The 26074-nt window shown below is 39.0% G+C and overlaps 1 protein-coding gene across 6 annotated transcripts in view; it reads right to left on the bottom strand.

The window, feature by feature from the left end:
- Nucleotides 1-26074, bottom strand: part of ARHGAP6 (Rho GTPase activating protein 6) — a 532167-nt gene that overhangs the window by 38617 nt on the left and 467476 nt on the right. For all 6 annotated transcript variants that reach the window (XM_021674827.2, XM_064364520.1, XM_064364521.1 and 3 more), the window contains exons 3-8: nt 21380-21451; nt 12417-12673; nt 9919-10114; nt 5893-5948; nt 3278-3428; nt 2113-2261 (exon numbers count right to left, since the gene is read on the bottom strand). In XM_021674827.2, coding sequence (XP_021530502.1) covers nt 2113-2261; nt 3278-3428; nt 5893-5948; nt 9919-10114; nt 12417-12673; nt 21380-21451 — 881 coding nt within the window. The remainder of the gene's footprint in view (nt 1-2112; nt 2262-3277; nt 3429-5892; nt 5949-9918; nt 10115-12416; nt 12674-21379; nt 21452-26074) is intronic.

Genomic DNA, 26074 nt, shown 5'->3' with positions numbered 1-26074 from the left:
GACCCCAGTACAGGTTTTTTTTTCTTTGAATTCCTATTCTGTACTTCTTTTATCTTAGACTGTCTCGGGTTTCATGCACAGCTGGGACTTGACTAGTCAGGGGACCAACCCGACCCACTAACCAGTAAAATGACATTGCTCTTCTTCAAGATCTTTTTGTATTATCCACTGAAATACTGTCCTAATAATTCTGCAAATCTACAGTGAATATGGAGTCCATGACACCTCCCCTAGAGTTGTGAAATGGACTAATATGTCACTCGTACAACCTTAAGTGGAAGCTGTCTGTGGGTTGCTAGGTTACGTTACTTAGCCCCGCTTCTGAAACATGGAGCAGTGATATCTCTCTTGCCTATTAAGAGGATTTGCATATATACCTCCTAGCACAAAGCTGGCACATGGAAGGAGAGACATAAATGGTAGCTAATATTCCAGCAGGCTATTTCATTTACACCTATTCTAGAATATTTTCTTCTTTTTGGCATAGGTAATGGAGATTGTTCAGCATTTAAATGGAAAGAATGTCTGAAAATGATGCTAAAAGGGCAATAATTATTTCAATTGGACCTTTCGCTTTCCTCAATGCCTTCTTAATTACCTGAGACCCAATTTTCTCCTTCTCACATAGTACTTAAGAAATGTCAGAGAAGTAACTGAAGTACCTTTAAACACAGAGCTCTGCTTTTCCCCAGCAATTAGGCAGATAATGCTACAGCTCCTGTTATAACTATAGTCGATAAAGGCTGACACCCAAATGAGTAATAAAACTACTTAACAATTATGAGAATTACAGTATGCCCATCAAAGAGATGTGTATGCTGAAATAAGGTGTCAGTGCCATATGAAACCTGAAGCCATCTGGGGCTTCACTAATTATAACTACTATAGAGATAAATGGCTAAGTCAGGAGAGTTCCATTCTCATACCCATAAGGAGGAGGATGAGAAGAAATGCAAAATTGCTTTTCTGGATTAGAGTGAAAAAAATATACATAACCATGTTATTTGGGAAGAAAATTTGACAAACACAGAACTGAAGGCACAATGCAGCTCAGCTTTGTTTAACAAGGATTTACAAAAAAGTTCCTGTGGTTAAGTAAGTTTGGAATGCCTCTGGCCCCTTCTTGTTGATTTACAGTGCATATTAGCTTATTAAAGAGTCTAAAACCTCCTGAGGAATCCAAGGTCAGGGAGAGGTATAACTGCATGGTATCAAAGAGGGAAGGTGGGGGGGTCTCTTGTTAAGGTAAAGATTAAATAGGTTGCCTATTAGTAAGAAACTTAAAATTGAAGCCAGCATCTCATTTGTCCAAGGGTGAAACCAAAAAAAATCTTGAAATACGACTGTAACCATAGAGAATCAGAACCCAATATCTTAGATTTGGTGGGGGGCTCACTGGGGCCTGACTGCGGATCAGGTCCAACAAGAACATCCCTAAAGAGTCTGTGGGACTATGTTCAACCTGCTGTGAGCAGTTGACACCTATGACATCGAGACACAATGGCAATGGTCAGCAGATCAGACCTAGTTTCCTCCATACTTGGTTTGGAAGCAGGACTCACCCTCCCTTGAATTGAGCAACTCCCTGTTTTGCTGGGAGGGATTAAGAAAGGAAAGGATCCCTTAAAAGGGAGATACTAGACTTCTTGCTAATAGTGCAGATGGGAGCTCCAGGGACAAACTGGAAGAATAAAGAGGTGATACTGTATTTGGGCTCCAAGTTACAGAAGCAGGTAAAATCAATTACAAGGCCAACAATCTCCTGCCACCCCCATCAATCCACTTTTACATGGTTGCAAGCACTTCTATAGCTCATTGTTTTTCTTCTTCACAAATAGAAGTTCAGAGTCTTGAGTAAAGCATCATCATGGAAAATTACAGCCTCATTTGGAAGCATACTTGAAACATATAAGGAGGCTCATGGCCCATGCAGTCTTAGGAACTGCCCCTCCAGAGAAGGCCCTGCATGAGTCTCTTCCTACATAGGCAGCTAGGTTGGAGAGGGGAGATGTCATTAACTCCAGGAAAAATGTTTGGCCATTTTGCTGATATGCCCTTTTAAAACAGGGGAGAGGAAGAGTCACAGCATCTATGACAGCAAATGCATTTTACCTCTTGCCCATCTTTGCTGATGTTGTCATCGGCATGCCTGGCCACGATGGAGAGGAACTGTAGGAGGCGGTGGAGGGTGTCGCAGTTGCAGGGAGGTAGAAGGTATATGAGGAGCTGCAAGGTGCCCAGCTGTTCCTCCGGCTCCAACACTAAGCAAGGCAAAAAGAGGCGCTCAAATAAAAGGGGAGCCCATACCACTCAGGCACAGAGGAAAAGCCTCCTCTCAATTGTTCTAAGAAAGAGATCATCAAAGCAAGTCCTATTTCATGCCTTCACTCTCTTGCCCATTACTTTAGCAATGTAGCAGCAAGATTCTGTGAAAGATATAAAATTAGACCTGGGGGCAGTATAATATCTAGGAAAATAACTGTAATCCAGGTTAAAAAAAAAGGGTAACTAAATTTCCCTTACTTTTTTCTACCCCCTTCCCTGGCATAACTCATCACCTAGTTTAAGGATTTTAGTCTTCCATTCTTGGTAAATATTTATTAACAATGAATGGGAATTGGTGAACATTCTGAAGTTTGAGTTTATAATGGATTTAAGGCTCTTTTCTGTTGGCAATTCACAAGGACAGATATTTTGATGGCAATAACCAAGATACAGCAAAGACAATATCTTCTCTCTCTGTTGTGATCCTATTTGAATTGTAGCATCGAGGCAAGAAATGTATGAAGGCTGACCCAAGTTCAGCCTATCCCTCCTCTACCTCCTCCTGTTTTTCTTCTTCGTGGGATTTGTAGCTACAGCCCATAAGCAGCTATGTTGAAAGCCCTGGCACTAGGTTATGGCATCTTGCTTCCCCTGGGTTCCCATGGTTCCCTCCTTCTTCATATCAGAAACACTAACTCAATTTTAGGCACAGAATCAATGTGAACTCTTGTTGGTACTCTAAGCATTAACTCATAGCACTTTCTACTGTTCTTGGGTCATTTCAAAGCCTCTCAAATTCTTCTTGGCTATTTCCATTTGTTTTATTGCAACTTTCTTCTTGCTAATTATTCCCAGGGTAAATCTGATAAATGTCTCCAAATAGCCCACTCTTTAGAGGTTGATAAAGAAGGACAAAAAAGTTATCAGGAAACATATGCATAAAGTTATGATAAATGAGTTGGACATCTCAGTATTCCAGGGCCACTTTCCCACAAATGGCTGTATTACGCACAGAGAGTGTTGATGAAAGCTGTGTACAGCTCCCTGGTGAGAAGCGGGTCCGGCATGTCCCTCAGGAACTCTTTCAGCAAGGCTGCCACATCATGAACACTGTGCTCCTCCTCCAGAGACACATCAATCCCACGGTCAAATTCCTCACGTAACTGGAAAAACAACGGTTCAAGTGGCAGTCACATAACATCATATCTCAATGTGCAGTGCCCAGCAAGAGAAGTGCTGTGACACGTAGCATCTGGAATTAAGTCTGTACAGACCCCAAGAAGGAGAAGCAAACAACATGCCACCTTGATCTGTCAAGTTTACACAGTCCAGCTATGAATATATATGTGTGTATATATATATATTTAAAAGCATTATTAAATAAAACTATCTGTGGATTTATTATTAATGATGTATGCAGAAGGGCTCAGTAATGACAACAGGTTAGGAGGAACACCTAAAAGGTAGAAGACAACTTAGGTCAACTATAAATGTGGGAGGGAGGAATTAATATATTACACAGTGGTTCTGTGTGTCACCAATCCTGCCATGTTTGAATGTTGATATTTTACTGAGGTTACTCAACAAGAGAACAAAGAGATTTTTCTGCAAAACTGAAATTAAGAACCATGATAAGACATTTATGACTAAGGCTTAAAAGATGACAATAACTAAATACTGTCTTAGATTTGTCAAAGTAGTCTTATTAACAATTACCAGAAGGATTCCCTGCTGTAATCATTACACTAGGTCTATTAGCACTTAGAGCAGCAAGAAAACAAAGTAACAGGAGTGTAATTAACTCCACACCCTGCTTTTGTCTCTAACAGCTCAACTTCTCTTATGCATTGTTCTCTGCTGTAGAAATAATCATGTAACTTCGTAATCCTACACTATGCAATAAACTTCTCTAAGAGTTCATTTGTTTTCAATCATTCATCCATCCATCCATTCAACAAAGATTATTACATGTTTCCTGTGTCACAGGTCCTGTTACAGGCCCTCAAAATACACTAGTGAATAAAGAGGCAAAGTACCTCTAGAGAAACAAAGTGATAAGCAGGTAATCCCACAAATGATTCACTCTTAACACTGTGGCTAGTCATCTAAGGAAAAAGTGCAGGGTGCTAAGGGGTTATATAACAAAATAAAATGATGAGTGAGTTAGAGCATATTTCATAGTCAAAATCTACTTCTAAATAAACACTAATTATATTTTTATTGGGTAATCCTTAAATACAACTCCATGCAAAGGTTTCCCCTTTGACGAATCCAGATATAACTGATGAGTAAATTTTGGCATTCGCTACCTGTCCACTTGAGGAGAATGAATACCCATCACTATCCTGAACCACTCATTGATTCCAGACAACTCGCCATCAGCATGTGTTGGGCAACCAAAACGAAGGCTTCCATTGAAACTCCTCCAACTTGTGATCTTTCAAACACACCATACTTCTTTTCTGAGCATACACACATGCAGAAAGAATGGAACATGCAAATAGCTTGGCCTGTGAAGTTAACGGTGACTAGTTAAATTGTGTGATCTTGAATTACATTTCTTAATCTCTCTAAGCCTTGACAGAAGTATGCTAAAGAGGCTATGCTCACAGCAGGTTGGCAGATCCAATGAGATAATATTTGTGAAAATATTCTGCAATTCTGCATAGGTGGAGGCCTACGAAATATTATCGTACTATCTTCCTTCTTGCAAATTCTGTTGTGGAACATTAAATGTTGATCCATTTAATGCTGTTTCTTGTGTGGGAATAAAAACCAACCAGCCAATCAGAAAACATACTTCTTTTGAAAGCCTTTTTTGTCTTGATAAAAAATATATATGATATATTTATTTCAATTACTTTCAATAATATGAACAAATGTCATTTCTTCAGCTTCATCCAACCAAAATTCATTTTCATTTGAATTAATTTTTGAGTTGCTGAGTTCCTTATTTCCTTCCATTGTAAACAACATAAAGAAAATAATGATTTAATTTTCCTTCACCAACAAATGAACTCTTTTCTCAAAGGATGGTTTGCCTTTTATGATGCCATCACAAACACGAATACCTGCCTCATCACAGGAACCTATTGTTGAAGGTCTCATATCAAAGTTTGTGGCAGGAATGTTGCACAGGGCTGAAGGAAACAAAGGAGCACAGCCCCTAGGGGGTCAATGGTTCTATGAAAACTTCATAAGAATTATTTATTTTTGATAAAGTAAAGCTATAATAGCATCTTATGTGAAGGGAATGTTAACGGCATTTTTAGTATCACATTTTAGTAAAACAGATGCTACATACAATTATTTTCTATCACTTATTGATCGGGTACTCTGAATTTCCTGCTTTTGCAATGTCAATAAGATGTATATAAATTAGTTTTGTTTGGCTGCACATGGCACAGATGCAGCCATATGTTTTGCTTTCAAGTGTTTGAGCCTAACTGTAACAACATTGCTGAGTTGTTGCCTTTTACCTCCTGGAATTCAATTATTTTATAATAGCTTGGAGGGTAAAAAAAAAAAGATAATCAAAATTGAATTTGCATAGACTTGAACTTTGCAAAAGGTAATTCAACTGAAAGTCAAGTAAAACATAAAATATAATCTTTACTTTTCACTTACTTGTCTCACTCTCTTTTTTGAGCTTCCAACTCGGAATATCCCCACTGTCTGGAGGCCTGAAAATAAGCAAACAAAATCAACAGTCTTGTTTTAAGGCTTGAGACTCTGGAAGAAATCAAAAAAGGAGAGCAGAATGCCAGGACAGTGCCATAACATGCAGAGCAATAGTAACCTGGAAGCATACAGTAAAGCTTCTTTCACACTATTTCTATTTTCCAGATACTTAAAGGTCAGCCCTCTAAGCACCAGAATTTTATGTTTAATGTTTCTGATCATTTTCATGTGATGTGATATATTTCTAACCTTCTCCTTATCAGAGAAAATGAGCTTTTATTTCATTATTCAGAATTATTACCTAAACACACATTTTATAGGGATTCTAGCTCGTTATCAATTTAAAAAAATATTTGTCTGACCATAAAGTGTGCTTCTTAAAGAAAATCTAGAAAATGGAGAAAAATGTAAAAATAATATACTTTTAGAAATACCTGATGCAGAAATAGTCACTCTTAAGTTTCTTCTTCTTTTTTTTTTTTCAGACAGGGTCACATTCTGTTGCCCAGGCTAGAGTACAGTGGCGTGATTACGACTCACTGCAGCCTTGACCTCCTGGGCTCCAGTGATTGACCCACCTCAGCATCCAGAGTAGCTGGGACTACCAGCACATGCCTCCATGCCTGAGTAATTTTTTTTGTTTGTTTGGGAGAGACAGGGTTTTGCCATGTTGCCCAGGCTCAAGCTCAACTCCTGGGCTCGAGTGATCCACCGGCCTTGGCCTCCCAAATTGCTGGGATTACAGGTGTGAGCCACCATGCCTAGCTAATATTTCATTTTTAAAATTCAGCCTTTTCCACATGAATGTATGTATTTTTACATAGTTGAGATCACACTGAACATATATAATATCTATCTATTAACAGAGAAAATGTTACTGCCTTTCTTATGCCACAAGAATTTTCATTCATGCTAGTAACAATTCCTTGTAAATGTCACTTAAAAGGGATAAAAGACTACAAATTGGGTATAGTGCATACTGCTTAGATGGGTGCACCAAAATCTCACAAACCACCACTAAAGAACTTACATAACCAAATACCACCTGTTCCTTAAAAATCTATGGAAATATAAAAAAGATGCAAAATATTCTATTGTATGAATGAGCCACAATTTACTCCATATTCCCCTCTAAATGGTGTACAGGTCCCCAAAATATACACGCTTATTTTGCTATTATAAATGACCTTACTGTGAAGAACTCTGTGGACATGTTTTTGTTCACATTTCTGATTGCTTTTCCTAGGATCATGTCCTAGATGTGAGAATATACTGTCAGTGCTGAGGTTGAGAAACCCAGTTCTAAAAAATTAGGTCTCTTAAAAACGCAAGTAATTTTACTATCACGTACTAGAAATTTCAACAATAGTTCCTTAATAGCATTAAATTTCCAGTCAACATCCACATAATGGTCACACACTGTGATATGGTTGATGTGCCTTTTAGTCTCTTAATCTGTGTTTTCCCCCTCTGTTTCCTTATTCCTTATAATTGGTTTAGTGAAGAAATCTCAGTGATTTCCTACTGTAGATCTACCTATTGTCTGGATTTGGATACTCCATGGTGTTATTTATATGTTCTTCTCTCCCCTTTATTTTCTGTAAAGAGATAGCTAGAGCCAGAGATTTCTCTGACTGTGGTGTGATTTTATAGGGCAAGAATACTTCACAAAAAGTATTGTATACTTCCTTTGGGCGCATGGAATGTCTGAATGGCTCTCCTTTTTCTATGCCAGTCATTAGTCATTGCCATTGATGAGCATCAAGTACATTACTTCTTTCATTGGGGGCTCATTAGATTCAGTTATGAGAGTGATGGCCACCACATGAAGACAGCTGGTCTGAGAGTAAAGCCAGCAAACAGAGGACACTCATGACATCATTTGAATCCTGGACCCAGCTCTGCCTAAATCTAGATCAAGCTCCCAGTATATAAATAAAGATGGTTGTTATTTGGGGGAGGTCACTTTGCTTAACCTATTTTATTTGGGTACCTTTCTCTTGCCACTGAAAAATTTATGACTAGTACAACATATAATTAAATCAGAAATAATTGGATTTTTTTATATAGAGTTAGAGTCTTGCTATATTGCCTGCCTGGTCTCAAACTCCCAGGCTTAAGTGATCTTTTTGCCTTGGGCCTCCCAAAGTGTTGGGATTACAGGCGTGAACCACAGTGCCAGCCTTAACTCTTTATAACATTATTTCTTTATATCCAGAAACAAAGTAAACATCTCAATTTGTTTTAGTTGTCCTTTCTATCTCTTGGTAGGAAGAGAATAGTCCCACTTGTGTAGAAAATGCCCTTATGTGATATCTTGCTTCTGTAGAAATTTAAATTATCCAGAAACCATGTGAAAATAAAAAAGTAAATGCAGCCAAAATTAAAATTACTGAGACCTACTATTAAAGTTTTCTATTTCATACATAGAAGAGTCATTCAGTTCATTCAGGGTCTATTTCTCTCTCTATAATAATATATGCCAAGTACTATTCTAAGTACCGTATGCATGTTAATTAATTGAATCATTGCAGAACTTTTGAGGTGGGTACTTATGTTCATTTGTGCAGATGAAGAAATACAATTCTGTATTTTATTCTAAATAGTGTGATTTTTTTCTAAGTTCCCCAATTGATAGAAGCAATAAATCAGGCAATTTCATTACTGTGCAAACATCATAGAGTGTACGTACACAATCCTAGATGGTATAGCCTACTAAATACCTATGCTATATGGCAGAGCCTAGTGCTCTTACACTACAAACCTGTACAGCATGTGACTGCGCTGAATACTGTAGGCAACTGTAACAAAATGTTAAGTATTTGTGTATCTAAATATAGAAAAGGTACAGTAAACATACAGTATTATAATCTTATTCCATGACCATTGCCTATTGGTCCATCGTTGATGGAAATTTCATTATGTGGTACATGACGGTGTTTGTGTGTGTGTGTGTGTATACAGGGAGAGGTACGTTCAAGGTATGTACATAGGTAATACACAGGCATGTGAAAGATAAGGTGGAAAAAAAACCTATGCTTAAAATTTTGCATAAATAAGATTTTGCTACATTAGTTTTAGGTTATCCATGTGTTATCCAGTGATTTCCATTATAATGAATTAAGAAATTTAGATATATTCTTAACAATTTTTAAATAAAGTTCAATTTTTCTTAGGAAGCAAACATGAGAATGTTAATAGTAGTTATGTCTATATGGTAACCTCAGAATTTTCTTTGCTTTCACATTTACTTTATTACAATGAGTTGTTATTTTTATAGTAAAAAAGTAAACTTTTCTCATGTACATAAAACACGTGCTAACACTACAGCAAACAAATTTAGTTTATGAAAATGGCAGTTTAATAAGCCAGAAGTCTAAATTTCAGAAAAAATTTTAAAGAACTGTATATCATTCTTAAGTCAACTTAGTAACTAGAATTGACTTGCAAAGGGTGACTGTGGAGAAATTTTAAGTGAATAGCTTCCGCAAAAAGGCGAATAGCAATATGTAAACCTGTTGTCAAAAATGATGTATTTTCCATTTGCTTAAGCAATGATTCCCCAATTTTTTTTAAGTTGGACTCTTACTTTTTAAAGGAATCCTTGTGAGTAACCTCCTAGGCTACTTTTATGTACAATTAATAAAAGTGGCTCCGGTCTGTTTGAAAGAAGTCCTGGTGACAAACCCAGTCCAACAGACCTGACCCTTCCCTAAATTGCTTGGCCTCCAAGGTCACTTCTGAGGACTACTGGGAGCTAAGCAGTCTGAATATCATCAAGTTGACTCACCCCCTCCTCCGATCTTGTTTAGCCCCACAATCTCTTAGCAAACACTCACATCTGTACACTTTCACATAGGAAATTTCAGCTCAGAGCATGATCAAATGAACACAATTGTAATTGGGTACTTCAATGAATGATGCTTTAATAAATGAAAGCCTTTAGTATTTTAGACAGACAAGTCTACTTACCATGTTTTTCTAGATGCTGACAGCAGCTATCCACCAGCCTGGGGACCTGTCTGTAAATAGGATTCAGACTGAGTTTCTTATCTCTGGCTTTTTCTTTTTTACTTTGAGCCTCAGCAGGCAAGGAAAGTTGTAAAGCTTCTAGTAGTCGAGACTGATTGTCATCAAGATCGGTGATAGAATCCACTGACATGGCACCCTGCAAGTGACGCAGAGCCATGAACAAAAATACAGATAGCCAAGAAAAACAGCTGCCCCCAGATGCTAGCCAATACATACTTTGCTCATGACTCTATCACACTTAAAATAATACTGCTTGATTGCATTAATTGTACTGTTTGTATATTAAAAAAAAAAGATGCCTTTTGAAAAAGTTAGAAAACCTCTACAAGGTTTCCTCAAGGTAATGGCAGTTACAATTTCAACAATAGCCAAAATTTTCCAAATGGAAGACAAGCAATGGGAAACATATAATTAAAGTATTTTGGCCCAACAACTTCATTTCTTGAAACAAGAAAAAAATTACATACTCAATGAATGAGGTAGTCAGAGAAGTCTTGTAAATAAAAAACTATGGCTCTAGGATTTTTAAAGTGGAATAATTCCATTAAACAGCCTTAGTTTAATTTTCCTGAGAAACAGCACAAAGTACTTTACTAGAGAGGAGGTCCTGGAAAATGCCAGTAGGGGAGTGGGGAAATGAGATGAGGAAGGAAAGGCAGCTGATGAAGGGAGCATTATCAAGCCTATTACCATCGCGGGCAACTGGAGCTCAGTCTTTCTAGGGAGCTCTAGGAGACAGCTACGTATTATGCACCTCACAGCTATCCCTATCAAATGAGAGAGCTGGGGTATTTATACACCAGGCCTCAGGTATCACTGCTTAAGGGCAGCCTCTGGTGGGGGCAGAGAGATAATAATATCTCCTAAGTACTTACAGCCTTCCATCTGCATGGGCTGGGTGACTCTGGAATCAGAGAAAGCCCTCAGCAAAGAAGGTGTTGGCAGGTGGAAGGTGAGCTGGCATGCTAGGAATGGTAAAGGGTCAGGGAAAGGGAGCAGGGCACCAATTGCATTTGCCATAGCCAGCCATACTTGATGAAGCACTGAGAAAGCAGTTGGCTAGCCAGGCCTGGACAGAGGAGAGGGCATTTGGGAGACCCATTGCCTGAGCCCTACATTCCTAGAAAGCTAAAATTTAGAGTTTTAGTGTCATTGTTGTATGACAATACAGTCTGAGATACAATGACAGAATTAGAAGAACAATTCCATCATGCAAATTCAGGCATTCCATAATTTTGTAGTTTCTTCATTTTTAAACATGGTCAATACAGCAAAAACAGCAATGGATCAGGTCTCCCTCTACTTTGGAGAAGCAATGAATGTTAGGGGCTGATTGTGAAATGTGGGTTTTAAGTGGGAAGTGTCTGATGTTTTTAACTAGGGCAGTCTTCAACAGCTGGAGGTGGCAAAAGTTTAGGATCCCCAAGTGACAGAGAAAAAAGGGAGAGAAGGTCAGGTATGGTAGCTCATGCCTGTAATCCCAGCACTTTGGAGCGTTTGAGTTAGAAAGTTTAAGACCAGTCTGGGCAACACAGTGAGACCACATCTCTACTAAAAAAAAAAAAAATTAGCTAGGCATGATGGTGTGCATCTGATTAGCTAGGTATGGTGGTGTGCATCTGTAGTCCTAGCTACTGGAGAGGTTGAGGCAGGAGGATTGCTTGAGCCCAGGAGATTGAGGCTGCAGTGAGCAGCGATCATGCCACTGTACTCCAGCCTGGGCAACAGAGCAAGACCCTGAATCAAAAAAATAAAAATAAAATGCTGATCTGTTTTAAAAAAGGGAGAGAAGATCTTCCAGTAACCTGGAAGCTTTAGAGATGCTTATCAACTGACTCAGCCAATCATCAGCCAGTTTGCCTGAAGAATTCAAATAATAGCACACTGTCTAGAACATAGTACTCAACAATTGGTATCACATTGTTAGAGTATTGTTTTGAAAGAGGATATATAGAGGATTCTGTGGTTCTGTTTGAGAAAAAGAAATACTCCATTGATAAGGAAAAAGCTCATTGTTTAGGAAGACCCACCGCCAATTCAGTTGGCCAGGCATGTTCTCAGACTAGTGATGAAGAAAGTATTAATAGGTAAAACACCGGACCCTGCCCTCGAGCCTCCCAGTCTAGCAGTCAAGTCTAGCAAGACTGATGGATTATAAGAGACCAGAATCAATGGTGATATTGTTGAATGTTTAGGAGAGCATGGAGCACAGAAGTGACAAAGGGGGGACACCCAACAGCTTCAAGAGGAGTCAGGACAAGGTCTGAGGCTATGCCAGGTGCCACATGCCCAGTGCTCATTCTTCATTAATGGAGTTGTTGACAGATATCTGAACACCAACTACATAACCAGTTTTCACATGAACAAAAACTTAAAGAATAACTGTACATCTTCAGTTTTCCTAGCACTGGTGTCAGAGCAAATACTGGCCACCTCACCCTCCTCCTAGCCCGAGGAGCCGGTTCCGGGGTGTTTGGGGACGTTGACTCATTTGGCGTTTCTGAGGTTGAGCTGAGAGATGAGTTACTGCTTGAGAGTTCTTTGTTTTGCCTTTTATTTCCAAATGGGAGGAGGGAAGCCACAAAGTCAGATGCATCTTTCTGCTCGTCCCTCTGCAAGTCCTGCTTGAGTTTATAGGCCCTGTCATTTGCAATGACTTGGGATAAGGGCATTCCAAATGCCTGCGGGATGAATTCTGGAATCAAAAAAACAGACATTCACTTTCAGAGACTGACTGGACCATTGAAAACACTCTCATTTATGTTTAAGAGCTAAGTAAGGACAGACATATTCAAAGAAATGTTTTCTGAAGAATTGACTCATCAATCAAAATACAAAGGTGACATTTGTGCTTATCAGAATGGCCCAAGTTTCCATTTCAATAAAGAAAACTAGTATTTATAAACACACATCTTAGACACCTAGGTCTCTACTTTTTCTCCACATGTGTCAAGTCTGTCCATTCATTCAAATAGGCATTTATTGAATGCCTACTACATACCACAACAAGCTAGTCAATGGGAGGTGCAAAGCTTATAAAAGGTACAGTCCTTTCTCCTGAGGTGTTCAGCATAGGGTCCAGCCCTATAGGGTTCTGTGAGCCCCTCCCAGCTGGTGCGGAGATGAGAAATTGTAGAAATAAAAGGCACAAGACACAGAGAAAAGAGAGTTTGGGCCCAGGGGTCCACTGCTACCCAAATCGCGGAGACTGGCAGTGGCCCCAAACACCAAATGCCTGGACGCGCTCTCTCACTTTTATTGAGTTGCAAATCTGGGGGCAGGGTAGGTAGGGCATGGTCTTGGTGGTTGGAGACTGGGGGCACGGTAGGTAGGGCATGGCAGTGATAGGGTCAAGTACATCACGTGTCATTTAGGTAGGGGCTCAGGAATTTCGCACCCGAAGTGAGGTAAGGCGCATAATGCATCAGCACTTTTTCCATACTTATCAAGAAAGAACTAAAACATTAAGATTTATATTACTATTACTGATTATCTTTTCTAAGTAAAAAGGAACCAGGTGCAGAAGCAGAACATAAGAGTAGACATGGAACGTGACCACTGAAGCACAGCATCACATACAGACAGTTAAGCCCCTGGATGTCTGTGGGCCTCCCTGACAGCTGTCAGGCCTTACCACAAGAGCTTGGAGAAGCGGAGTTTTCTCCAAACTTTCCCAGGAAGGAGATGTCGCGGCCATTTTGGACATCTCCTTCCCTAGCTGGTTAAGCAGCAGGCGCTTTCACAGCGCTGGTGCTGCCACACAGCCGCGGTGCCCTCCAGCAGCCCTTATGCGGGCATGACAGAGGGCTTAGAGCATCTTGCCTTAGTGTCATTCATTTCACAATGTCACCCCAGGTTCACACTTCCAACCTGAGAGGTATTAGTAAAAGAATTAAGATCACCTATGAATAACTAAGATCACACATGAATAACTAATAACTACTACAGTTATATTTCTAGTTACTTTCTTCTTCATTATTTATATAGAAATAGGCTGAGGCCTTTTGCTCCTGCCTCTGTGCTTATGGGATCTCCTCCCTACATTCAGAGTGTGGGTTGGGGTGAAGAAGTAGAGAATCAGAAATGCAAATCATGATAACAGAGTGACTATCAGGTGTTACAATAGAGAGATGCATGAAGCTAAGGCTGAAATTTAGTTAACTGAAGACACTTTGAGGTTTCCAGTAAGAGTCAGCATGTGAAATGATAACCTGAGAGGCAGAGGAGCAGCTTGGGAACTGCTTGGGAAGATGTCTGCTCTGTTTTCATTGTGCTCCTCATCCCCACATTCTATTTTCCGCCAGCTGGTTGGGGCTGTAACTCTTGTGATCTACACTCAAGCCACTCTGCTCGCCACATGCAGAGTGGGATACTCAATATCTGGTGGGTGGCCCAGGAAACAATTTGCTAAATCCTCTAGTAAGGACAATCTGGGGAAAGGGGCATAGTGCAGAAATCGATGGCTTTTTTTTGGAGACCTGCATACAGTTCCTTTCTGAATTTCTGTCATAAATCTGTTTGTATACATGTACCTTGGATCCTTTGGGCCAGGTGTTTTATTGGCAATATTTTAGATTCATGCTGAAAGGCACTAATAATAGTCAAATGTATTATTCTTTTTAGACTCCAAATTAGGTCTCCTAGCAGCAGTAAGTTGGAATCTAACCTCTCCATTGTTTTTATAAGCCCTATGGATGAAACTAGAATGATCAAGGGAAAATAATTCCAAGGTTGGTTGTTCTTTGAAAGAAAAGGCTAACATTAAATCGGGTAGAAGGACTTTAAAAGGCCAAGTCTACATTAAAAGCAGAAATGCTACTTGAAAAGCCTGAACCTCTGGTTCTATCAAAACATGCAATTTATTGTGAAGTAAAAAATCAAAACTTTTTGGAATTTTCAGAGGATAGTTGCCATTCTTTAGCAACAAGCTAGGTGATAAACGCTAATAAAAAATAATTCTTTGATCAATGTGGACAGTGTAGTGAGGTATAATTCTCACTATTGATAATAGGCTGTGTCTACTACTAGCAAAATTAGAAACCAAAGGGGATAGTACCAGACCTCCTGTTATGCACCCTGAAGATATATATATATATATATATATATATATAATCTTGTCTGTAGAAATAATCAAACATTACTTTTAAAAGGTTGGAAAAGTCTAGAAACATGTGGATGGTAAGGCTGACAGCTACATGAAATAACAGAAACAGAGGGGGATAATAAGAGTGAAAAGAACATTGATAAATGTAGCAAGTACACATCTGCTCAGGTAGGCATATGCATGGCAGGGATTTACTGTAAGATGGGGGCTATTGAGCCCTTTCCCAGTCATTTTTTCCACATAAGGAAAACCAACCAGACTCGATTACAGACTTCTTATACCTCCAGTGCAGATCTTCCCCACCAGCAAATAATTCTGCCTCTTGTTTCAGGAGAAGAGCAACCAGCAGGTACAAAGGCTCCGACTCTTCACACCTGCTGTACCTGTGCCTTCTACCACCTCCCTTTGCATGATACGGAGGTATGACTCTGCATCCTGCCAGTCTTTCTGCCTCTCCCTGGTTCCCATGCTCTCCTACCTGCCATTCAACTATTGATAACTTTAAACCATGGATAATGTTGTACTGAACTCGAGAGTTCAAAAAATTACCATAATACTCTTAGAGTATAAGTAGGGTTCAGCAATTGCTTTCTAGAAGGGGCCAGAGAGTAAATATTTTAGGCTTTGTTGACACGGCTGGGGCTTAGAAGGGCTAGGATGCAAAATGATAAGGTGCTTGCATTCAGCATGGGGCAATTGCAGAGTCAGCATGCAGACTGAGCATTTCCTTCTATTTTGTGGCCTAGGTGCTCAATTTGCCTCACTCTAGCCTCCGCCCTATTGGCTGGTTGCACAGTCTTTGTAGCAGCTACTCAATCTGCCAGTCTAGCAGGAAAGCAGCCACAGACAGTAAGTAAATGAATGGGCATGGCTATGTTCTAGTAAAGCTTTATTTACAAAGACAGCTGGTGAGCCACCCCTGCTATAAATTACATCTTCCTGTACCTGTATCTTCAACCTCTTTTTTCTACTAGATATTTTATACTAAATATGTTCAAGCAGCTACTTCTTAAAATAATAAATAACCCTTGACCCACTCTTTTCTTTTCTCCATGGTTTACCCCCTTTCCTTTTGCCACAGTTAAAATTCTCTAAAGTGTTTCCTTTACTTTCTGGCCTATAACTTTCTCAACTACTATTCTTTCTTCATTTCATCCCATCTAGCTGATACCTCCATTGGATTCTAAAGCAGCTCCCTCCAAGTCATTGCTGTCTTCAGGGTCATTAAATTCAGTGTTTTTTGACAGCTCTGTTTCATTTGCCCTATTTTCAGCCTTTAAACCTGACTGACATTCCCTGAAATGCTCCCTGTCCTTTGCATGTTGGATATACTAACTGGGTTTTCCTCTACCTTTATGGCTACATTCTTGACCCTTTTTCTGGCTTATCATCTTCTACCTGAGTTTACAATGTGGAAGGTCCTCAGAGCTCACTCTTAACCTTCCTCATCACTCTGGTCTCTCTCTGTAAGTAATAGCACAATGTCCATAACTTAAACTTTCATCCATAGAAATTTCACACCTCGCTGCTACCTCTAGCTCAGACCCCTTCTTTGAGCACCAACCACTTCTTCCACCTTCATATCTGCATGTCCCAAAGGCATTTCTAACTCTTTATCTTCCCTTATCATGTCTTACTCAGATTTCCAAAAGTTTGCCTGTTCTTCATGTGGAAGAACCAGAAATCTGAGAGTCAACCTTGATACTTCACACCTTACATCCCATTTTCACTCCATAATCAAATCTTTATCATTTCACTTTCACATTATCTCTCTTTTCCATCCACTTCTCTCCACATCCACCATCACTCTCACCCCAGTCCAAGGTACCATTATCTTTCTCCTGAACTTCCAAATCAAAAGTTGTGCTGTGACCCAGTACTATGTGAGCTGGCCCCTTCCTAACCTCAGAAACCACACGCCCCCTAGTTCTTTCTTCTCTTCTTATCCTAGAAGTACTAGCACTCAATGACAATATTCAATATATGTTCTTTGAGAATTTCTACATAGTGATCATTGATACTTGATATGCTATTTAACATGGATCAAAATTAAGAGTTGTGTGAGCTATTTGTATATAGTGTTATTTCACAGCTCACATACAGTAACATACCTAGACAGTGAGGAAAATATAATACAATATGATTTCACCATAAAGAACAGTGCCAGAATTGAACTCTTTCCAGATTATATGTGGATAAATATATGGCATAATCTGAAAATGTCCTGGAAGGGGTTGGGGAGTACAATCTCCCAGAGTTACATCACAGTAAAACCTATTCACCACGTGATCAGTTTAGGAAGCACATTAATAAAACAAAGTAGCTATTTTTAAAATTACTTACCCCTCCACCTCAAAACACTGATTTCCTTTTGACACAAGAAAGAAATTTCCTGAAGTTCTGAAAGTCTTAAAAACACTTTTGGTTACCAAGAAATATAACTAAGAGAAATTAAGGACTTGGAATTATTCTGCCTGAAAATACATTTCTGAACCAGTGTCAATCTTGAATTAGTTTCCATATGTAAATCAAAAATCACATGGGCACTGCTTAAGTGGCATGAGGAACACAGGAGTGTCACATGATATGCTATATAACAAGGCAATTAAATAACATACAGGACATGATTCATTCTGATGAAATCAATTAATATGGTAGCATATCAACCATTTATGAATCACTATTAGGAGAGCAATTCGATTCTAAAAGGCTGCTTCTAGTTATTTTTAGACGACCTAACTCAAGAGATCATTTAGAGTTTCCTGTTTTCCTTCTTTTACTCTTGGATTCAAATGATCATTTTTAACATGTGCAGCTGTTACAAACCTAAATGCTAATATCCAACTGGAAGGAAATAATGTGAATAGATTACATCTGTGCCAGACCAGCACAGTGCCCCTCCCCTCACACCTTGGTTCCCAGGACATCCATGTACGACTCCCAGTGCTGACATGGACGGGGCTTTATGTTCTGAAAAGATGCCATATAATTAACCTTCACTTAAGCCTAGGATACTTTGTTTTTAAACATTAATGCTACTTTTAAAAAGAAAACCTTTTTTTTTTTTTTTTTTGCCATGAAGCCTGATATTACTCCCCTTAGTTGGGTGGGTGATATGTCTTTTCTTTGGAACCACCAGGACCTACCTTCCTTTTCCCACTTAGCTACCATTGAGGCAGTATAGAACATTGCAGAGTTTTCACTGAGCCTATGTAAATATGATTTAAAAAATGTATAATGGCCCAGTATGTATTGGTCAGTTACTTCCCTAGACCTTCCTTCCCTGTTAATTCAAATTCTTGCTTCCTGCTGTTTTGTATATAATACATGCAAGCAAACATAAAATCTCCTTTTACTGAGGGAACATCTATCTCCTCCTGCAAAAATGCTCATTCTGCTTAGTCTAGCCAAATGGACATTTTCTGAAAAATCACTTAAAGTCCACATTAGATGTGTTTAAATCCCAATATCAATATCATTATCTTAGAATAAATCAAATTTAAAAGAGCATGCATTATTAATACCAACCTGAGTGATCCCTTTAATATGCTCTATATATATATGGAAAATTGCTCTAATCTAGAGATGTAAAAGTGCTCTACTGCAGGAATAGAATGAGCAAAAACTCTAGTTTAAAAGAGCAATGCTGGCTCCTAATATTTAGGTCATTACAAAAATAAGGGCACAAACATTTCAATTAAATATAATACAATTTATCAGACTATAATAGGTAGCTGGACAACCCTTTGCCTTCATTATTCCAGCAGTAGATTCTGCTGTGACAGAACGTGCCCTAGTGATTATCCTAGTTAATATGAATCAGAGTTCTTATCCTAGAAGTTGCACATTAGAAGCTCTTAAAAATACCCACACCTGACGTATTCCTGCAGCCTCCCTGGGTGGGAGTCTTGGAATTTTTAAAGGTTCCATAAGTGATTCTACTGTGTAGTTGGGGCAGAGATCACTGACACTTTCATCTTCCTTTTTCTAATTTGAGGTAAACATTTGAAATGTCTGAAGATATTTGGGTTGAGGGTGGTGTTACTGACATCTAGTGAGTAGAGGCCAGAGATGCTGCTAAACATCTCACAATCAACAGGACAGCCCCTACCCCTGATAAATATCCAGTCTAAAATGACAACAGTAGTAAGGTTGAGAAACTTCACTCCAAAGGAAGTAAAACAATGGTTTTCCATTCTTTAGAATTCTTCATCATTTTTTAGTCCAAAGAACCAAATGTCATAACGGTTCAAGATATAGGTGTAGAGACTGAGATCAATGGTATGGAATAGCTCTTGTCCAACATTGATACGAATGCATTTTTTAATACCCTTGGTTTCATTGCCTTCCACTGCTTTTAAAGCAGAAATTCAATCATTACATAAAAGGACTCCAAGATGAGATGTGTATGGCTGTTCTCATTCAAGACTCATTCATTGTGTCACATAAAATGAAAATAGATGCATATAACTGTACCATTCAGCAACCACTTCATAAGGGACCATAAAAATAAGCCACAAAAAGCAGGGCATGGTGGCTCATGCCTGTAATCCCAGCACTTTGGGAGGCTGAGGTGGGCGGATCACAAGGTCAAGAGTTTGAGACCAGTCTGGCAAACATGGTGAAACCCCATCTCTACTAAGAATACAAAAATTAGCCGGGCATGGTGGTGTGTGCCTGTAATCCCAGCTACTTGGGAGGCTGAGGCAGGAGAATTGTTTGAACCCGGGAGGCGGAGGTTGCAGTGAGCTGAGATCATGTCACTGCACTCCAGCCTGGGTAACAGAGCAAGACTCTGTCAAAAAAAAAAAAAAAAAAGCCACAAAAAATGGGACTATGTCAATGTGGCTCAGGCATCCATTATGTGGGCTTGAAGAATATTAGTTTTAAATGACCATAAATAACTCTGAGAGAGTGGCTAAAGCTTTTTTTTTTTGAAACAGAGTTTCACTCTTGTTACCCAGGCTGGAGTGCAATGGCGTGATCTCGGCTCAACGCAACCTCCGCCTCCTGGGTTCAAGCAATTCTCCTGCCTCAGCCTCCCCAGTAGCTGGGACTACAGGCGCGCGCCACCATGCCCAGCTAATTTTTGTATTTTTAGTAGAGACTGGGTTTCACCATGTTGACCAGGATGGTCTCGATCTCTTGACCTCGTGATCTACCTGCCTCGGCCTCCCAAAGTGCTGGGATTATAGGCGTGAGCCACCGTGCCTGGCCTAAAGTTTTAGTTCCCTAAATAGATGCAGAAGGGGACACAAAACAGTATGATGAGAGTAAACAATCCCCAAAACATATGAAGCAAAAGATGAGCATACTGTGATCTAACATAAAAATGCTGAGAATGCACTTATAAATGGGAGCTAAACATCGTGTTCATATGGACACAAAGAAGGGAACAACAGACACTGGAGCCTACTTGAGGGTAGAGGGTAGGAGGAAGGTGAGAATAAAAAAACTATATATTGGGTACTATGCTGATTACCTGGGTGATGAAATAATGTGTACAACAAACCTGCACATGTACCCCTGAACCTAAAACAAGAGTTAAAAAAATATTGACAGCCACTGACTATTCCCTAAAGCCCCTGGATTTTTAAAAAGGAAAATACTTGTTAACTCAACTGAATGTCTGATCTAGGAATTCTTAATTTAGGGGGTGATGGGGTGGGCACTGGGTGAGTTTCGGGCCTTTGGTAGAGCATCATTGTTGTCAATGATTCTTAAAGGACTCTGTGACCCCCAAAATATTAAGGGCATTTGCTTTAACCTATCTTGGCTGAGGCAATGTAACAAAGTAAAATGTAAGCATTCAGGTTAGTTGCAAATAAATATTTTTCAACTGGGTGAAAAAAAAATGCTGAGAATGGCCTATCTTCAATAACTTATGAGGATGAGACTATTTTCTTTCCAGTAGTCATGGTAGGTGAATTCAAACTCTCATTCAACTAACCCTGCCTGTCTGGATTTGCCAGACAGCTGGTTAGTGTTAGAGATGCTGTCCCTGGCTACTCAACCCAAGTCCTCTTTATGCATAGCTGATTGGTCGAAATCATAATTGGAACCATAAACTTGGCCGAGGTCAAACTCTCCTCAAACAAGCTGAATTCATCAGTTCAGAACAGCGCTATTCAAACACAGAAGAGTAGACCAAGACAGCCCTTAATGGCATTCCATTGTAGAAATCCAGTTTTCATAACAGAGTTGAACCACGTATATCTACGCAATTCAATAACCCCACCAAATTTAACCATTATGCTCCATGGTAGATGGATTTGCAGTAGTTACTTTATCTTTTACCTTTATCTTTGTTTTTCTCCTTTCCTAGTGAATCCAGTTTCTTTCTTAAAGATTTCTTTCTCTTTTGTCCATCTGTAAATATTAAAAGAATGAGAAGTTATAAAGATAAACATACAAGTGATACTTTACAGTATCAATAATTATATTTGAGCAAAAGTATGGCTTTTCTGTTACTTCACTTATAATTTGTCATTTTAAACAGTGACAGCCCTGAGAATATATGAAAATCCTGACTTAGCACATATTACCAGAATTTTGGTGTATATTCTTGAATTTCCTTTCAGTTACGGAATGCATAGAAAACTTACCTCCTTTGGAAGTAATTTAGCATTGACATTTAGATAGGTTTAATTTTACTATGACCTAAGTCTCTTCCTCTCCTCTGTGGTTATATAACTTAATGTTCATCTTGAACCAAATCTCCACGAAAAGAGAGTTAACAGTATGTATAGCTTTGACATTCATGAGCTAGGCGAGTATAACTGGATAAGAAAATGGATTTGGAGGTACATAGAACTTAGGTCTAACTATTGCACCATTTACTATGTGACTTTGGACAAGTCTTCTTGTCCTCATCTATAAAATGGGAATTTTACAAGGTTGTTGTGAGAATTAAATGAAACAAGTATAAAGCACTTAATAGAGAGCCTGACACAGGTCAGGCTACTTTCTTTGTGGGGCGTTCCATGGCATAGCTATGCTGTAATTTAGTTAACCATTCCTCCATTGATGGACATTTTAGTTGTTTCTCACTGTTCACTATAAGAAATATATTCTTTTACAATCTAGCATTGGCTACAAATGTACTTAATGTGTCTGTTTAATTCGCCCAATAATAAAGATACCACTCATATCAGTGAGCAGCTGCAATCAAATTCCTGGGATGTCATCATAAAATATTGGCATTCATCATTGCCAGAATGCATTTTGAGGTTATGCAGCTGTCAACTTAACATGTGGGAGGTGCGAATTCAGAATCTACACTGTGATCCAATAGGGGACATGTAGACCATGCCGCAAGGAAATGTATATTGAAAAAAATGACTAAGAATTATTTGTGCAGGACACACTAAAAATGTAAAGAAAGATTCAGCCCAGTACATTTAAAAGCAAGACTATAATATCAGGAAAAAACACAGTAAGTATTATGAAACAGAAATGAGCATTCTTGGTATCCTCACAGTTGTAGATGTTCTCAACTCTACATTTTTTGGAGGCAAAAGAACATCACAGTATAATCAACAGTCACATTCAATCCTTCCTTCTTTTCAAAGACTTCAAAAATCACTCTTCTTCCACACACACACACAAATAGTTCATAAGAATCTTCAGTCTTGTAGTCACACAATTTGTATAGGGGAAATTATGTATATCAGTTTTAATGTAATGTAATTGATGACAAGAGCCATCAATCTCTCCCATTATGCATGTGTTCATAGATATGAACAACATCTAAAAGAATGGAAATCATAACAAACAGTCTCTCAGACGACAGTGTAATTAAATTAGAACTCAGGATTAAGAAATTCACTCAAAAACGCACAACTGCATGGAAACTGAACAACCTGCTCCTGAATGACTGCTGGATAAACACCAAAATGAAAGCAGAAATAAAGATGTTCTTTGAATCCAATGAAAACGAAGACACCATGTATCAGAATCTCTGGGACACATTTAAAGCAGTGAGTAGAGGGAAATTTATAGCACTAAATGCCCACAAGAGATAGGAGGAAAGATCTAAAATTGACAGCCTAATGTCATGATTAAAAGAACTAGAGGGCAAGAACAAACAAATTCAAAGGCTAGCAGAAGACAAGAAATAACTAAGATCAGAGCAGAACTGAAGGAGATAGAGACACTAAAAACCCTTCAAAAAATCTATAAATCCAGGAGCTGGTTTTTTGAAAAGACCAACAAAATAGACTGCTACCCAGACTAATAAAGAAGAAAAGAGAGAAGAATCAAATAGATGCAATAAAAAATGATAAAGGGGATATCATCACCGATCCCACAGAAATACAAACTACCATCAGAGAATACTATAAACACCTCTATGCAAATAAACCAGAAAATCTAAAAGAAACAGATAAATTCCTGGACATTTACACCCTCCCAAGACTAAACCAGATAGAAGTCAAATCCCTGAACAGACGAATAACAAGGTCTAAAATGGAGGCAGCAATTAATAGCCTACCAACCACAAACAGTCCAGGAATAGACGGGTTTATAGCCGAATTCTACCGGAGGTACAAAGAGGAGCTGGTACCATTCCTTCTGAAATGATTCCAATCAATACAAAAGAGGGAATCCTCCCTAACTCATTTTATGACACCAATATCATCCTGATACCAAATCCTAGCAGAGACACAACTGAAAAAGAAAATTTCAGGCCAATATCCTTGATGAATGTTGATGCAAAAATCCTCAATAAAATATTGGCAAACCGAATCCAACAGCACATCAAAAAGCTTATCTATCTCAATCAAGTAGGCTTCATTCCTGGGATGCAAGGCTGGGTCAACATAAGCAAATCAATAAACATAATCCATCACATAAACAGAACCAAAGACAAAAACCACATGATCATCTCAATAGATACAGAGAAGGCCTTTGACAAAATTCAACAGCCCTTTATGCTAAAAACTCTCAATAAACTAGATATTGATGGAACATATCTCAAAATACTAAAAGCTATTTATGACAAATCCATAGCCAATACTACTGAATGGGCAAAAACTGGAAGCATTCCTTTGAAAACCAGCACAAGACAAGGATGCCCTCTCTCACCACTCCTATTCAACATAGTATTGGAAGTTCTGGTCAGGGCAATAAGGTAAGAAAAAGAAGTAAAGTGTATTCAGTTAGGAAAAGAAGTCAAATTTTCTCTATTTGCAGATGACATGATTGTATTTTTAGAAGACTCCATCATCTCAGCCCAAAATCTCCTTAAGCTGATGAGCTTAAGGACCAGCCTGGCCAGCATGGTGAAACTCCATGTCTACTAAAAATACAAAAATTTGCTGGGTGTGATGGCACATGCCTGTAGTCCCAAATACTCGGGAGGCTGAGGCAGAAGAATTGCATGAACCCAGGAAGAAGTGGAGGTTGTAATGAGCCGAGAATGCTCCACTGCACTCCAGCCTGGGCAACAGAGCAAGATTCTATCTCAAAAAAAAAAAAAAAAAAAATTGACTGAGTGAATGTGTGAACATATTATAATATGTAAACTTTCTCAACATAGAGTAAAAGTGGGAGGCCAGACTCTGGAAACAGACAGCCTGGTTCCAGATCTAGTCTCTGACCCAAACCAAGATCAACCCTGCTATCTCACTGTGCCTCTATCGCCTTCTCTGTAAAATGGCAATAATATTAGTATCCATCTAGTAGGCTTGTGATGAGGATTTAATGAATTAGTTCATAAAGCCCTTGGAACAGGTCTTGTCATGTAGCAATCTATGCATTTTTACTCAGTAAATAGAATGCAAAACTTTGGGCTCTTGTTGATTTCCTCACACTGGATACTTCCCCTGGGATATACCAAATTGATACTCCAGGTGTAAATATTTCCAGAAAGATTTCTGATACCTTTTCTACATTAGGAATTTCCACATCAGTGGCTTTCAGAGTTTATCCATGTAACCCTGGATTCACACAAGGATGTTGCAAGGATTTCACAGGGGCCAATTGTTTGAAAGAAATCAATTTCCAGAACACCATTTTCCTAACAAACTCAAACTGCTCTTTTCAGGGGAACTGTCACTGTGATTCAGTCAGGCCTCATTAATCAATGTCGGCACAGAGGAAATCCAACTCATCACATTCTCCAGCCACTTCTAATTCACCAATCTGGGATTGCTTGAAGCTTAGATGGAGCCTGTTGTCCTCTATAACATTAATAGCACCTCTTCACTTTCAAGGAGAGTGTGTTAAATTTGAAGCTTAGGAGATTTTAGCAATAACTCCCTAAGATCATACCCAGTTTTGTGAATGTTTACGTATGTTTTTCTGGGGAGACACCTAAAAATGTTCACAAGATTCTCAAGAGAGTCTATGGGCTCAACAAGATTGAAGACCACTATTTTAGAGGAAGAGTAGACCCTGCTCCACTCCAAGGCCAACTCCTCATTCTCTCATTTAGACCGTCTCTCCTGCATACTTAAACCTTGGTTTTTCAACTCAAGTCCTTCAGCCTACATCTATGCTCAAGTCTGAATCTTCATCTGTAAAATATCTTCCCTTTAGCAACCACCCTGCCCTCTTTCTGTTCTTCTGGCTCTACTTCCTCAAATGCTAAGTGCTTTTATACAAATTACTGTCTGTTTTTTTGCTCCTTCCACTCCAGCAAGTCCCTGATGACGGTCAGTGTCTAATGCAGTGTACACATTCTAATTCTGATAAAAGTCTGTGTGTGTGTGTGCATGACTTGATATCATTTGGATCGCAATTTATGACAGAAACATCCTCTGGTCTGACTCTGAGTCTTTTTATAATTGATAACTGAAACTATTACTTGAAGCTCTTCCTTCCTTTGGACTTGATGACATCATTCTTCACCTTTTCTTTTCCTATCTCAGGGTCTTCCTTCTCAACCTGCTCTGTAGCTTCTCCTCTCCTCGCAGCAATTCACTTTATAAATACTATTGAAAGAATGAATGGATGGCGACTGGTTTTGGAGAGACATTGTTGCAAGCTTGG

The sequence above is a fragment of the Aotus nancymaae genome, unplaced genomic scaffold (genome assembly GCF_030222135.1).
Source record: "Aotus nancymaae isolate 86718 unplaced genomic scaffold, 86718_ANA_hifiasm-v0.15.2.pri h1tg000058l, whole genome shotgun sequence".
NCBI classification, from domain to species: domain Eukaryota; kingdom Metazoa; phylum Chordata; class Mammalia; order Primates; family Aotidae; genus Aotus; species Aotus nancymaae.
This window is presented reverse-complemented; position numbering and strand designations above follow the sequence as displayed.